Source organism: Populus trichocarpa, chromosome 12 (assembly GCF_000002775.5).
Source record: "Populus trichocarpa isolate Nisqually-1 chromosome 12, P.trichocarpa_v4.1, whole genome shotgun sequence".
NCBI lineage: Eukaryota > Viridiplantae > Streptophyta > Magnoliopsida > Malpighiales > Salicaceae > Populus > Populus trichocarpa.
This window is the reverse complement of record NC_037296.2, coordinates 10,844,811-10,861,016: the sequence shown is the minus strand read 5'-3', so window position 1 is coordinate 10,861,016 and position 16,206 is coordinate 10,844,811. Positions and strand designations below refer to the sequence as shown.

The 16,206-nt window shown below is 32.9% G+C and overlaps 2 protein-coding genes across 6 annotated transcripts; one reads left to right on the top strand and one right to left on the bottom strand.

Annotated features, from left to right (window-relative positions):
- Window positions 1-659: 659 nt before the first annotated feature.
- Window positions 660-5,436, bottom strand: LOC7458044 (uncharacterized). Of its 2 annotated transcripts, XM_052446163.1 has the most exons (4): window positions 5,124-5,436; window positions 4,356-4,634; window positions 1,824-2,004; window positions 660-1,748 (listed from the first exon to the last, which is right to left on the bottom strand). In XM_052446163.1, exons 1-4 carry the CDS (start codon window positions 5,310-5,312, stop codon window positions 928-930), a joined length of 1,470 nt encoding a protein of 489 aa, XP_052302123.1. In that variant the 5' UTR covers window positions 5,313-5,436; the 3' UTR covers window positions 660-927. The 2 variants fall into 2 exon arrangements, with proteins under 2 accessions (XP_052302123.1, XP_002318061.2); XM_002318025.4 differs by having other exon boundaries at window positions 660-2,004; window positions 5,124-5,435.
- Window positions 5,437-11,134: 5,698 nt separating this feature from the next.
- LOC7456900 (DAR GTPase 2, mitochondrial) lies at window positions 11,135-14,696 on the top strand. 4 transcript variants are annotated; one of them, XM_024581937.2, is made up of 8 exons: window positions 11,138-11,437; window positions 11,525-11,710; window positions 11,847-11,997; window positions 12,087-12,157; window positions 12,649-12,745; window positions 12,945-13,147; window positions 14,069-14,086; window positions 14,181-14,696. In XM_024581937.2, exons 1-8 carry the CDS (start codon window positions 11,279-11,281, stop codon window positions 14,184-14,186), a joined length of 891 nt encoding a protein of 296 aa, XP_024437705.1. In that variant the 5' UTR covers window positions 11,138-11,278; the 3' UTR covers window positions 14,187-14,696. The 4 variants fall into 4 exon arrangements, with proteins under 4 accessions (XP_024437703.1, XP_024437705.1, XP_024437704.1 ...); XM_024581935.2 differs by having other exon boundaries at window positions 11,135-11,498; window positions 11,592-11,710; window positions 14,069-14,696; XM_024581936.2 differs by having other exon boundaries at window positions 11,139-11,437; window positions 13,071-13,147; window positions 14,069-14,696.
- Window positions 14,697-16,206: the final 1,510 nt, after the last annotated feature.

Genomic DNA, 16,206 nt, shown 5'->3' with positions numbered 1-16,206 from the left:
CTTTTTAATCAAAGCAGATGTCACTGTAACAAATCACACACATATTATGTATGCCAATGTCTTCCATAATACAATTAAATTTTTTTTTTCTTTATTATTGATTACATTGAAAAATTTTTATTGAAATTGTCCGTGTGTGTATTTAATTAAAAAATAAAAAAAAAATTAATATAATATAAAAAAAACATTTTAAAAAGAAAGCTACAATTACAATAATACAAACCAGCTTTTAATTCTACAAACGAGACTCCATAGCCCACTATCATTAAGCCCACGAATCTTCAGCAGTTTCTAGCCTAAATGGCAAGAACTAGGCATTTACTTTACAGATAATTTGTACATCAGATCCTTACAAGGAAACATGGTGTCCTAAGAACAGTGTTGTTATTCCATTCCTTTCCGATTTGGTCCTTTGGCATTAAGGAAGCGTTTTAAATGTTACATTTGGATTGGATGATTGCCGAATACCCTAACCACCCTCGCCGTGGCCACTACAGACTCCATATACCTCAATTCTGCTATTGCCATGGTTCAGTAAGAAGGATCAATTGTTAACCACGGGGCAAAAAAAAGAAGAAAAAAGGATGATGTGATTTTGATTTTCAAGCATGCATATGGCTCAGAAGGAAAGCAAATGTTTCAGTGGCGGGTGGCTGGAGTTTCAGGAAAACCATGATGATGATACATTCCAGAATACAGCACACCTTTCCATTGGCAAGGAAACAGAACCATGTGTCAAAGCCATTGACATTATTAATTTACCTAGCAGCTTGTACGAAACTAGGAAATGGTGTAAAAACCTATCAATCAAGGAATGTATATACACAAAAGGCTAGTGCAATATGATATTCCACGTAAATCAACCAATCATATCAGCTGAAAACAACATATAACTTCAATGTATGAATCCACCCTGCTGTGGCAAGGTTACCCATTCATCAGTTTATCTAGCACCGTATTCAAGTCAACTGACTGCCCATTGTCCGTCAGTTTTCTCACTGTTGCTCTCACCAAGTCTCTACGAAATCCCATCGTAGCAACCTTGTCAACAACATCATCAACTGGTATCCTGTTTCCACTCCCACCAGAACCTGATCCTGAGCCAGCATCCACATTAGAGGCAGATGGTATAGCATTCGGCAGTAGACGGGCAGTTGGTAATTGTTTGTAAATGCTTTCACCAGCCAGGACCGGAGGAGATGGTATGGGTTGCGATGGTTTTATAGATGAACTGCCATTGTTGCATGGAGAAGCACCATAATGGTAAGAGTCCATAATGTTTGTTTTCGCATGTGCTGGCAAACTTGCAAGAGTAGACTCTACATAATGCCTGTTTGGGGGTTGAGGATAGATCTGCTGGGTAGAACCCACATTATACTGTTGGAGAGGTGGAGACCTGCCAGGTGGCTGAGAGATGCTATGAGGTGGTGAATAAGGAACTTCAGTATGAAGGCTTGATGGATAATGGGCTTGAAGATTAACCATACTGGAATCTGGGTGCACTTGAGGCAGTTGGGGTAACTGCGAATTTTGGGGAAAATGAGGCATTGGTTGATAAGGTTGGTGATTATAGGGTATTGGTTGCAACTGTTGAGCTGGAGGAACCTGGTATTGCTGATATGTGCTATCTGGAGTAGGAACTACCAGTGGATTGTAAGGTTCTTGCTTTGGAACAGAGGGGCCGGTCGTCTGGTTCTGGAGGAGATGGGTGGGAAGCTGTGGTGCTGTTGCAACAAGTGTTGCTGGAGCTGTTGCTCGAGGATGAATCTGTGGAAGTATGTTTGTAACACTAGAAGCAGGAGAAAGAAGTTGTGGACTAGCACCTGGAACAGGAAGCAGCTGATGGGATTGTTGAGAGACCGATGAAGGTGCTTCATATGCTTGACCAGTGACATTTTGCTTTTCCACTTGCTGGTTATTTTTGGACATTTGAAGCTTTGCCAGTTGTAGCTGAGCCTCTGCTATCTCTTGTTTATCTCTCAAATCTTGGACACCACCTTGAACCTGCAATAGTTTGCCATGTTAAGAAGCATTACAAGTGCATCCCTCAAACGAGTAGTTGGTGGTATTGCTACATTGTTTCTGTGCACCTCTCTCTGTTATAGCCATATTTCTGCAGAGAGATCTAGAGAAAAATTGTAAATAATATTGGCAACAAGGCTACCTTCAGCAATAACTTCCCTTTCCCACGGAAGAATAATGAATAATATTTTGTGCTGGAAATAAATCAGAAAAAAATTGCCAACTGTTCATTAATTTGTGAGATAATGAAAAATGAATGATTCAACAGTAACCGATGTATATATGCAATCTCTTCAGGCACAAGGACCACGTATGTGTTTCATGAAAATATATGATAGTTATATTTTGGACCTGTGGTGCTTCTGCATCGCATCTACAACAAAATGGAAAACTCACCCAAAAACAGAGAGCTAAACGAATTCAATTAAAATCATATCTCAAACAGACAAGTAATTTGGGAGTGCAAATTCTAAAGGATTGTTATGTTAAAGAAAAAGGAAAAAAAAAAGGTGATTGTCTATGTGAAGAAAATATGGAAACGAAAGGGCCTTAGCCATCTAAGATTTTTTCTAACAAGACTTGTTGCCCAACTGGAGGATCAAGAACAGCAAAAAATTGTGACAGCCTGGATATACATGAATAAACCACATCTCAAACTGAAAAGCACTCTTGTATATGCATACAAAGCTCATGCATGTTCTTATAAATCATGTTCACTTTCCCTCAATGTAAAGACAAAAGGCGACCGCCAAAAACTAATTTCCAGAGTAGCTAGGGATGAACCAAATCTTTTTTTAAGAGTAAGCTAATAGCTCACTCAACTGTAGAAGCCACTGAACAAACTGCCTAACCGGTTGTCCTAGTAGAAACATTGACTCTGCTACCACCTATAGGGGAGAAGAGGACCAAGACTAGAGTTTCTCAAACAAGGATGCACCAGGAAAAAAAAAAAAAAAAACCTTCACTATTAACCAATTATGAATTCCAAACTCATTGTAGTTATCAACAATCTTGCTGTTGCATGTGAGCCACCATAATATTAAGCTTACTGCTTCTCAAATGAAAGCATTTTAAACAACCAAAGTGTAGCATCACCATAGAAAGGCACCTAACTCCATTTCTAAAACATAAAAAAACCATGGGAGCACACAACTTGCTATACTAAGACGATACCAACTATATAAGCCAACACGTATCAATGAAAGCATCAAGTTCTACTCCCACTTATTTGGGAGCTGAACACTAGAGAGTTTCCTTGGCTTTGCATGTGCAAGGGTCATTTTAACACATGGAAAGACATCAACTTGAAACTAGAACCTAAGCTCAGGGGTCATGGGTACTTTTCATTTATATGGGCACTTAGCAAGTGACTTCTCATTAATATGAGGTACCATAACACACCTAATCTACCAAGAAAGATCAAAATTCTCTGCTATGAACTTAAGAGAAGGTTTAGAATTTAAGCTGACATGATAGGCATCTCAGAGTATTAGCATCCCAATCAAATAGGTATGTCTCTAGGCATATTATGGTGTGTTCCAAACCTTAATGAATCAAGAAAGAGAGCTGCAAAGAAGTCCTCATCTTGACAAATAGAAGTGTGCTGTATTTGCAGGAGAAAGATGGGCACTTGGTTGTTCAGGAATTCCAATAGATCAAATAAGAATAATGGTGCATATCTAAGTAAGACAATGGTCAAGGTACATCATAACTGGCAGTAAAAACAAGGATTAACAAAAGGGAAAACCAAGAAACAATATAACAAAAGAGTTGAAAGCAATGACTAATTCACCATACAACCCTGAGGAAGAAGTAGAATTAAAATTAGAAAGTAAAACACCCTATTAATACCAGCCAAATTACATAAAAGCTTTTTCAGAAAGCAAAAAAAAAAAAACTAAATCCCCAATCTCGCAAAGACCTAACTAACTGCAAAGAACAAGGACACGTTCATCCAAATCTTTCCTACATCATCTACCATTGCTTTATGAACCTCAAGCAACACATATTTAAGAACAAGTTATTTATTAAGTTTAACACATTTAAATTGCCAAAATCATTATTGAGGATTTGACAAGAGGTATGTTTGAAAACCTGTGACTTTAAGGAGTCTAATGTCAAGGAGTCTAATGTCATAACTGAAGCTTGTATAAAATGATTTATTGAAGACTGCCTATTTTTCCCAACTCCTAAGCTTATAGAGTTGATCAACTTTTCGTTTTCTTGCCACTACCAAGCCTCCCGATTTCATTTAATGTTAGCCTAAAGCATCAGAATCGTGCTCTGAGATTGAACATCAAAGTTAATAAAAACTTTTAAGAAGATAAAAGTACCTCCACAAGAATATTCTTCATTTCCCTTAGCTTCCCATCAGTTTTCCCTTGATTCAATTCCAATAATTCCTTTATATCATCAACAACATCTTCTATTTGGTGCGTTTTACTTTCCAATTGAGACACTCGAGCACTGAGACACTCCACAGAGTGTAGCAATATGTCAACATGCTCCTTCATCTTTCTATCGATCTCAGAAATCAATGCTGCATTGCTGGAAGCCCCAACTTTCTCGGCAGAGAATTTTGCAGAATCGATGCGATCCATGGAACTCCAACCCTGTAGGTTATCACCCAAAAAGCAATTAATCAATCTACAATTAGCAATTCAATATGCATTGTACTAAAGGAACATATTTCAGCATGCTATCTCCGCAAAAATACGGGCAGCAGGCTTATATCATAGTCCAACAAAAACAAAGTGGTAAAAATACAAGCAGCAGGCTTAATCACAAAAGCATCACCTTTTTCTCATAAATATAACCTTGCCAGATGATAATTTGGACATATAGTTAAATACCAATACAAACTAAGCTATATTCAGTTAAGCCCAAAATACCAAATTCAACTTGCTACTAAAAACAACATAAAGTTGGGTACTTTTGTAAAATTTTCGACAAGGCATAAACAAACCAACCAAAGGTTCATCGTATACTCATCTTATATCTCATAATCTCAATGAATTTGGAATCATATTTCCCAATATTTTCCCAGAAACCGAACAAAACATGGATAATCTCAACTAATGATAAAAAGAGAGAAACGGTACCGTAAGGCTGGTTCCATCAAGATCTTTGTCGTGGGATTGTGAAAGAGAGCGAACAGTGTCGAATTCGAAGCCATGATCCCCATCTTGTACTTCTTGTTTATCATCATCGCCCATGAAATTGAGGGACTGGGATTGGGAAAGCTCGGTGATTTGCTTATCCATGTACTTGGAAGTATCCATCTTTTTCATGTTTTCTTTTAGCCAAAACAGAGAGATCAGAGAAAGAAATATCCAACAGAAGAATTATGGGAATCTAGTGAAGCTTGTGTTTGCACTTTGCAGCAGTCCTCTGTCTTGTGTTCCTGTGTTGTTTTTGTCTTTGTTTTTTAAGTGAAAAATAATTTTCTTCTAAAAAGTGTATTCTTAAAAAATAAATTTAAGAAAAGTAAATTAATTCCAGAAAAATAAATTATTTTTTAATATTTAGTAGTGTAATAAAAAATAAGTTGAAAAATATTTTTCAGTATTTAGTTATGTCATGAAAAATGAGCTGGAAAATAATTTATTAATGTTTTATTTTTTTTAATTTATTAAAATAATGAGAAACAAATCTTACAAATTAAAAAGTTGAATGAGAATGAAATTAAAAAAAATATAATTTCATAAATTATCTCAAATAAAATAAATAATAATCAAAATAATAGAGATCAAATCTAAAAAATAAAAAAATTAAAAGATGAAGAAATTAAAATAATAATAATTAACATTTCATAAATTATTTCAAATAAAATAAATAATAATCAAAAGAATAATGACCAAATTTAATAAATAAAAAATTTCAATTAAAAAATAATAAGGAAAAAGCAAATAACAATTAAAAAAATAAAAACCAAAATTAATATAAAAATTAAATTATAAGGGATGAAATTGAAAAACAAATATTCAAAACAAAATATATATATATATATAGCAATCAAAAGTTTAAAAACTAAATTTGATATAATCAGTAAATAATATGATATTTCTAAATGATAAATAAATATAAAAAAGTTTGAAAAATAATTTTCTAAAAACTACTTTTTAAAAAATAAACACAATCTTATTATTTATAATTTTATAAAAATATCCGTGGATAAATATTTATGGATAGTGAAAGCAAGATAAATATCCATAAAACTAAGCTAAAAGGGCCGTAAAGAAATACAATTACAAGCCCAACCAAATTATAGCTCCCAAAATAAAGCCTATGAAAATCCCGTATGTAGAAATATTTTTATGTTAACAATAACAATATGTTATGAAATTGGAATTTTATAGCAAAGGAAAATGACATTATTAAATTTTTTGAATTAAATTTAATTTAAAAGTTTTAATGAGATTTTGAATATTAAAAATTAAACTTCTATAAATGCTATAAAAATAAATCAGATGTCAACTCCTTTGATTTATAATTTCAAAGAGGAAGAATTTAATACTAAAACTAATTTTTCTAAAATACTTATCTAGATTTAAAAAAACATTGAAGAAATAAGATGAATGAAATGAAAGTAATATAAAAAACAAAATAAATTGAATTTTATTTTTTTTAAATATATGTAAATTCAACTTATTTATCAATTGAATTCAAATCAAATACTATAATTAAATTCAATTATAGTAGAGAATTAATTCCAAACAACCTGGAACTATATGTGTTTTATTTTAGCCTAAAATTTATGTTTTTGATATTTTTTTTTTAGTAAAACATATCATAATCATAATAATAACTCTTGTTTCTTTAATTTTTATATAATTGAGGAGAGATATTTGAACCGTGTAGTCCAAGATTCTTTTAAATCTCTCTATGAAAAATAAATATTTAACTAATTAGACCATAAATACCAATATATATTTAATACTTTCCAGTTCTTTCTTTTACATGGACTCTAACTTTGATTTTGGCTTCGTATTCTTCATCTTGGCTTTATCATAAAGCATTTCAAATCGCAAGAAAATGTTGAAAATCAATTGGTCAAGCTCATACTAATTATCATATTAATTAGAAGGTTTTTTTTTTTTTTTCATTTGAGCAATTATCTTTTACTATTAAATGCTTTAGTTTAAGGAAATCATCTTGGTAAGTTGTTATGGTGTGACTATATGATCTTTTTATGAAAAATGTAATTATGGAGGGGGAGATTAGTGACCAATTAATGATATATTTCGAACTTTTAAATTTATTGTTCTATGATGTTAAATCAACCAAGCACATTCTGACGAGATAAATAGTTGTGGAGATCCCTCATTACTTTTATTGGCCGCTACTTGGGTTATGTCTTGTGATGGTGGGTGTTTTTTTTTTTTTTTTAATAATTTGGATTTGTTAGGCTTTCGTTGTCCTTCCTTGCTTATGGATTTTTTTTTTTAATAATTGTGGGTCTTTAGGCAATTTATGTGCATCTCGACTAATCCTCCGAGACTCTAAAATTAATGACCAGATAAGCCTTTAGTGATTCTGAAATTTGTGACACTCGAACTGGTAACATCTGGAGAGCAAACTCAGAATCTGACCAGTTGAGATTCACCCTTCAGGATTATCCTTGTCTATAAACTTAATTATATGAGTGTGATATATATGTAGATACACACTTGCATGCATGCCGCCTTAGTTGAGTTCTTACACTAAATCTAGGCAAATATGTCGTGTATTGTAGGCTGTTGTCTTTGTGTTAATTTTAAGATATTTTCTTTTTTCGTATATACAGTATTGGATAAGTTGTAATCAAAATTTCCTATACTATTGTTAGCAAATACAGAAATATAAAAGCACTGCTCTTTTTCTTATATATATATATATATATATATATAAAATATTTCCTATACTGTAGGTTATAACCCTGTTTGTTTTTATCTTTTTAAAAATGTTTTTGAAAAATTTAAATTTTTTTATTTTTTTCTTTACTTCAAATTAATATTTTTTGGTGTTTTTAAATCATTTTGATGTGTTGATATCAAAAATAAATTTTTTAAAAAATAAAAAAATATTATTTTGATATTTTACTAGGTGAAAAACACTTTGAAAAGCAACCGCAACCACACTTTCAAACAGGAAATATATCTATATTCTTCTGAACTTATTTCCTATATGGCTATGATTTTTGCCAAGTATATATATATAATTTTAGAACTTTTCGCTAACTAACTTCATACATTCAAGTCGATTCTTTGGTGCCTTGTTGAGTAAATTAAAGGTTTTCTCAACTTTTTGTTTGGCTAATTAAGCTCTTCTCTACTATATTTATTCTAATTAGTCATTCTAATTTATTCTCCAAAAAAAAAAAAGAGAAATTATTCTTTACTTCATGCTTCCTCTTGTTAACTATATTACCTATTTAGCTAACGAACTGATCTATTTTTGTTTTCGTTTTTCTGTTTTCCCAGAAGATTTTAAACTAGCATGAAGACCGAAGAACAAATTATGACGTCAGGGCTGCCTGACGCTGTAATATTTGTCTTCGTGGCTATAATATTCTTGACAGTTTTGTGGTCGTTTGTTCGTTGCTTGGAGGATGAAGAAACAAGGCCTGGGACGCCCTAGCTAGCTACTAGCACGGTCACGCCCTCACTAGCAGAATCTACAAAAAGAAAAAGAAAAAAAACTATGCTCTTCAAGATATCTGACATTGCTCATGGTCAGTCGACCCAGAGACCACATTGTTTTTGTAGAATATTTGAGAACTTGTTTACGTTCTCAGCAAATTCTCCGACATCTATTAGTACTAGATTAGTCCATTATCATGTACTCTATTGTATTAATTTTTTTAAAATGTAAAAAAAAAAAAAAACATTATAAGTGTAGAGATATTTTGACAATACTATTAAATACGGACAAGAAGGTAAATTTTGAAATTCTTTGACCTTACTCTTTGCTTGCTGTGAGTTTTTGAACAAACTATATATATAAAAGATAATTCAATGTAAATTGGTTGATTTAATGATTTCAAAGAAAATTGGATGATCGGTAAAAGCATAGATCAACTTATAAAAAAACAAAAAAAAAATTAAAATATTGAGACAACGGTATATTGGATAACCCTGGCCACACGCGACTCTGTTTATAGATTTAACTGGGTCTAATAATTTGTACTTAATTATATGATAAAATTAGATGTTCACAAAATCGAGCATCAATCATAAAACAGATGTTTGTTTAAGACCGTGATCACCCTTAACAAAGCAGGAAAAAAACATTCACAAAGTCTATTTCCTAACCAATTAAATATTGATGGATGAAATCAGAAAAAAATAGTTTTTTCAATTATTATCGACATTAAATAAAAGACTAAATTGCCTCTAAGATGACGACCTGAAGTCAAGCTTTAAGAGTGATTTTTTTTTAAAAAAAAAAAATAGACCCAAGTTAAGTGTTGTTTTGCATTTATAGGTATTATAGGAACTTATCGTTGCAAAAAAGAATAAAAACAACATCAATAACTTTGATCAATTATAAAATAGATAATCCATAATAATTGAAGGAGGGTGAGAATGAAAGCCATTGTGAGAAAAAGAGTAAAATAATAGTTTAAATCCATACTAATTAATCCGGGTGAATATTTAAAATTCACAATCCGTGAAATTAAAAACCCGAGTTCAATTAAAAATTTTAATTGTCAACCAGTTTAATACTAAATGATAAAATTAAAAAACAAAATCTTAAATTAAAAAACTAGCCAAAAAAAAAGAATGAGAATTAAATATGAAAGACAAAAAAATGAAGGGGTGAAATTCAAAAAGAAAACAAATTAAAAAACTATCTAAAATAAAAAAAAATAAAAAGAATGAAGACCAAATCTGATAGAAAAACAAAGTAGGATGCAATTGAAAATAAAAGGAAACTTGAGAAATGAATTAAAGAAATAGATATAAAAAAATTTGGGATAAAATCAAAAGAAATGGAACTTGAATGGCTTATATGAAAATATAGAGGGCTAGACACAAATTTCTAGAAGGAAATAGCGAAAGAAAAAAAAAGAAAAGAAAAGAATGCCGACAACGCATCGAAAGTATGGTGAGTGCATGCGTCGTACAAAGAGAAAAAAGAGGCTAAGGCGAATAGAATGACGCAACAAAATTAATTTTTTTTACTTCTGTATATAACCGCACGCATAAGGAACTTCTTACTTTTTTATTTTTTGAAAACACCACCCTACCTTAGAACCCAAGCATTATTACAAAAAAAAAAAACCATTTGTAATTACAAATTAGCCCCTCAATTAAGTCGAGCAATTTAATAATGTTGCATACATGACATGATCAAGTCCCCATAGAACCAGCACCTTCTAATTTAATAATGTTGCATACATGACATGATCAAGTCCCCATAGAACCAGCACCTTCTAATTAATACTGGGTTGTAAAGTCAGTACCATTGTTTAAGATCTTGATTGAATTAATTTTCCAACAAAATGCCAACTAAATTAGCCAGCCATTCTGCAGGGGGGGGGGGGGGGGGGGGGGGCGCCAAGGACTCCGAGTTACAAATTAACTCGACAGGTCAGACGGCAAGCCTAGATTCAACTTATTTTCAAATTCGTCAGGGGCTCATATAATTAATTGATTTATTTCGTGGAAAACTCATGTCTTCCTTAGTATAGAAATTAAATCATTCTAATTATGTTAATTAACCTGTATCCTTGGAATACAGGTTAATTTGTTTGAGAAATTAAATCATTTTAATTTCTTTAAGAAAAATTTGTTTACATAAAGAAATTAAAAGGGGATGAAGACAAGGTTAGGAAAGCTTGAAAAGAAATAATATAAGTGAAGTGAGAGATGATGATGGGAGTGTGTGTATGTGTCTTTATATATATATATATATATACCTCCTTTTTTTTTTGTAAATTCAATTTTCAAAATTATTATTTTTAATTTTTATAATTTTTGATTATATTTGTATATAAGGTTTTGATTTATATTTATATTTTTTTATGAATATACATAAAAAAAACTTGTATATATAATTGTTTTTTAAATATATATATAACCTACCGTGTAGTGCGGGTTGGATGGGCTTGGTCTGTGGACCTCAAGATCAGAAGTGGTCTCAGCTTATTGCTCCTTTCCATTTGGGCAATAACTAAGCCCAATATACTACCAACTAATCCTTCTTTATTTATGAATTTCGAATCACATTGCCTAATGCCTCAACCCTTTCTTTATTAGAAGAAGAAGAAGAAATGGGAATGGCAAGTAGGAGTATAGGATTGAAGGAAATAGGAGAAGCATTAAAGAAAGCAAAATCAGGATGGTACTCCCTTCACATGGCAGCTGCGTCTCATGCCATCGCTCAAAGAATCCCATTAGCTGATTTCATTCTTGAAGTCAGAGATGCCCGGGTAACACCACCATGCACCACCATACCACACCAACTGTTTGATGATATGTCTGACTTAATTTGTATGTATACTTTTCTTTTCTTTTAGATTCCTTTGTCATCCCACTGTCAGCTTTTGAGCAACTTCCCGCCTTCCTCTCTTCGCCGTATTATAGTAATGAACAAGACCGACCTTGCTAATCGTTCCCAACTCAAGGAGTGGACCAAGTATTTTGAACAACAAAACTGCATTTCTTATGGAGTCAATTCCCATAACAAGGAAGACGTCAAAAAGGTTTCTTTTTCTGTTCTTCACTACATGCATTTTGCTCTTCTCTCTCTCCCTCTCCCTCTTTTTTTTTTAGCCCACATTACAGAGTTCCTGATGGATGCCACAATGCCACATTGTTACGTCGGATCACTTCTCGCAGTTCCTCAATTTCTTACAAGCCCAAGTTAGAGAATTGAAAAGGATTGATCATTCCGGTCATACCACTACAATGATGATAATTGGGATACCTAATGTTGGCAAGTCGGCTCTTGCCAACTCTTTGCATCAGCTTGGGAGGATTAGTGCTGCAGGTAATTCAACAATCTAATTTCTTATTTTCATTGTCTGCAATGGGAAATTTTGAATACATCCAAGTTTCTGAGAATATTGGCTTTCGTAGAGAAAGGAAAGTTGAAACATACAATTGTGAGTCCTCATCCCGGAGAAACAAAAAACATTAGCAGTTTGAAGGTGAGTATCCTTTGCTTACAGTGTGACATTCTTTGTAGCCAGGAAACCAAGGATGGAGAATGGAATTTTGGATCAAAGAACTATTTGTGATTGAAATTGATTTCTGGGATGTATTCTTTAAATCAGAAAACCCATTTGACTGACTGCTTCTGGAAACTGTTGCTTGAAAGCTTGTATCCAAAACACTTTTTTTTTTAATTAACAGGGCATACCATTTTAAGTTTTCAAATACTACTTTGACAACACTTCTGTTTTTTAAGTTTATATAAACTATTTTAGAGCACTGTTTGACATATGATTCTCATATGTTCACCATGAAAACAATTTTGTCATTGTTTTTTTTTCATTTTGCTTTTAGAAATACGGTTTAAGAATAAAGGACAGTAACCAAATAGGGCATACAATCCCCACTTTCCCATACTTAACTATTCCTTCCATTTATCTGCATCAAGTTGTCATATTATTATTGAAATTTGCCTCTCATTTTCCAGATTGGTAGCCATCCCAATATTTATGTATTGGATACCCCAGGAATTTTACCTCCCCAGATTCATGACTCTGAAGTCTGCACCAAGCTAGCTTTAACAGGTACAACTGTGCAAACCCTTTCATTCCGCCGTGCAAATGAGTGATATGTTTGTCCATTGGTTGCATTAAACTTAAAATTATTATGAAAGCCTCTTGATCAGCTTATCCATATGGTTTTATAAATTAGGATTGTGAGATACTTTTGAATTTTCAAATTTTTCCACAATCTCAGCTGAGGTTTTTATTTCCCTTAAAATAGGAGCAATTGAAAACTTGGTTGGGGAAAAAGAACTTGCTCGATATTTTCTTGCTATTCTCAACACAAGTGATGGATATAAGAAATGGGAAAGGTTATCCACACATGGAAATGACAAATCATTTACAGGGCAGGAAGTAGAAGGCTCAAGTGACTCAAAGTTAAACATGAAACGAAAAAGGCAATATCCCTCCGATCACACTCAGGTATTGGTATTTGGTATCTTCTCTAATTTTATTTGGTTATAAGTTGTCCTTTGATCTTTTATATTTATTTTTGAAAAAAAAGAATCTTATGATGATGTTGTAGTAAATTGAATTGCAAGTGTTCTTCTAGGAAATAATTGAAAGAGAGAGAAGGACTTCGAAGAATTATAAGAAGAATTTGACTGGTGTAGTCCTGAGGACTGATGGAGAAAGGCTACTCTAGTTGTAGGAGATTAAAGAACCCAAAATAAATAATAAGTAAATAAACAGAGAAAATAATTCGATACAAATAGAGATAACCATTTTCCATACCTGTACTTTATCAGGATTTCTATTTGAGTTTCTTTAATTTTTCTTATTCGACTTCTCATAAAATAAAAAAATGATCAATCAAGTACATTCGTTTTAGAAATACATTCTCAAGGGTCTTTCATTTATCCGATGTTTATTAGAAATGGCTAATATAATTTGGTATGCAATTGTGCTGTAAATAGCTTATTTGAATACACAGTTATGTGCCTCTATGGAAGGGGGATCTGAAGATTTGTTGTCTTTACTCTTTCCTTGTTCCTCAAAACTTTTAAAATGTTCATTTTATTATTATTTTCTTGAGATGATCGTCATAAAAGAACTTGTAGATGTTGAACGATTCATGTTCTGAACTTGAATGCAAAATTGAAGTATCTTTAGACTATGCCAAAAGATCAATAAGTAGGTGGTAGTCTGCATGGCATGAATCCATGATATCAGTACCAGCTGTAGCCTCGCTTACTGTAAATGTGTAATCTAACAGTAATCCCAGAAAAAAAAAGCAATAGTCCTTCTATCTATGTACATCAAGCAATTATATGATTAGTTTATGATTTCGTTTCATTTTGTTTCTTCCTATTCTGAGAATGACATTTATTATTGTTATTGTAGGATTTCATGGTGAATAGGGTACGTCGGACTCTGCTTGAATCTATTTCTTGTTTAGATGGAAATATAAAAAATGAGAAGGATTTGGAGGAGCTAATTGAAGTGCAATTCACAGCGTTGAGAGAAGCTTTCCTGGTTTCTTTGGAACCATGCAACGATTCTCAAACCAAGATTTCAGCTAAGTTGCTCAATCTTTATCGTACTGGGAGGCTTGGACACTACACTTTAGATCCTCTCCCTTTGTAAAGTAAATTGCCCAAGCCTGTATACAGCAACAAGAAACTGTAAAATCAGTTTGGTTGGCTACTCTTTGTTGTGTTCAGATCCATTGTTTATGTTCATTCAATCCTCTCTCATTTGTATTTTTTTAAAGATGGGGGATCTTGTATCTTGGAAAAATCATGGACAAGTGGCAGAGGGTTTGAATGAACGTAAAAATTTTGGGTCGTCAGGTCTACCGTTACTGCTGCCTCTGAACTTTGCTTCTGTTTTAACAAGCTCCAGTCTGTGCAGCACCACAATCGTCTCAAACTTCTTTCTATGAACATAATCCTGAACAACTGGCTACCCTGTAATCTCGTCATGATGAAGTAAGCAAGCTACCTGGTTAACTCTGATTTTGGTTTGGTTATCCAATTTTCAACAACTTACAGAGATTTCAAGTTTGGTGACAGATATTTTCCTGTCTAATCTGCACATAGCTTTGAGCTTGTCTAAACATCTTAAACAAGGCCTGCAAGGTAAAATATCATCTTCATATAGTGTTGTCATTTAAAAACGTAAGCCCAACAGAGAACCATGCTAATGCCATGCCAGTCAGTTGTTTGTGAAAGCTGAAAGCTTTGCCACCGGACTTTTTACGCAGCCATTTGTAGAAGTCATCAGCTTTTCTTTTCTTTTCCTTTTCTTTTTCTTGGCAAACAGAACTCTGGTATTTATTTGAGACATGAGAGAATAAGGTAGCAAGTCTGTCACTCCCCTATCTGATTGATTAGTTTGAACAAACTGGATTAACATGATTTTTGGAAGCCTACTAACCATCACATCTCTCTTAATTAGTCAATAAACTTATGCTAGTTTTGACTAAACACGACTATTATTATTATTATTATTATTATTATTATTTATGAATAAAATGGAAAGATAGATAGGCTGATCCACAATCTACATGGTTTGCTCCTGGTGTCCGTACCTGCTCGTCCGATCCGACTATCAGCCCACAGAGAGCTGGCGGTGACTAAAATTGTTGACGTTTCAATTGGCAATACTAATTAGTCAATAAACTAATTTAAAACTTGTTTGTTTTTATATTTTAAAAGTATTATTAAAAAAGATTAATTTTTTTTATTTCAAATTAATTTATTTAGTATTTTTAAATATTTTGATATCTGATATTAAAATAATTTTTAAAAAATAAAAAAATATTTTAATATAAAAAATATTTTAAAAAATAATAAGTATTATATTTTTAAACGTACTTGATCTCCGAATAGGCAGAAGCTTTGACTTCCATGGGAGTTTGTGCGGTTCGCATGAAAGAATTTGAGTCTGGTAATGAGCTGCTCGGATGCCGTGTTGTCATGTTTACCACCGACATTGTATCACCAGGTGGCCGCAAGAAAGCAATACTTGCTCCTGTTGCCGCTATGAATTAGTAGGCGGTAGGTACCGATGGGGAGAGGGCTGCCACCATATCATCTTAGGGTTTTCTAAAACTATATCCTCTTCTCCTTTTCTGTTAGGCAGCCCCTGTGGAAATAATAGCTTCACCTTGCCACGACGTGGTTATGTGCCCACAGGCCGCAATTTTAGTTGTGCGCGACCATGGCAGCAACATGCTTATTTTTCAACTTCTTCTCCTCTGTTCACTTGGCGAGGAAGTAATCTAGTGCCAACTTTGTGAACCACCACTACTAAATTGCGTCCAGATCTTCATAATCTTTGAATGATTTAAAGAAAGCTGTTCCTTGATCATTACCCTCACAGTTACCTGTACCATTCATGAACCACCTAGTATGAATTATTGTTATTAAGAATGCACATCCAAATTGGTCCGGTGTGATTTGGTAATAAATTCTCTTATATATTAATTTTATTATTCGAATTTAAAAACTCGAGAATTACTATAAATCTCTTATCAA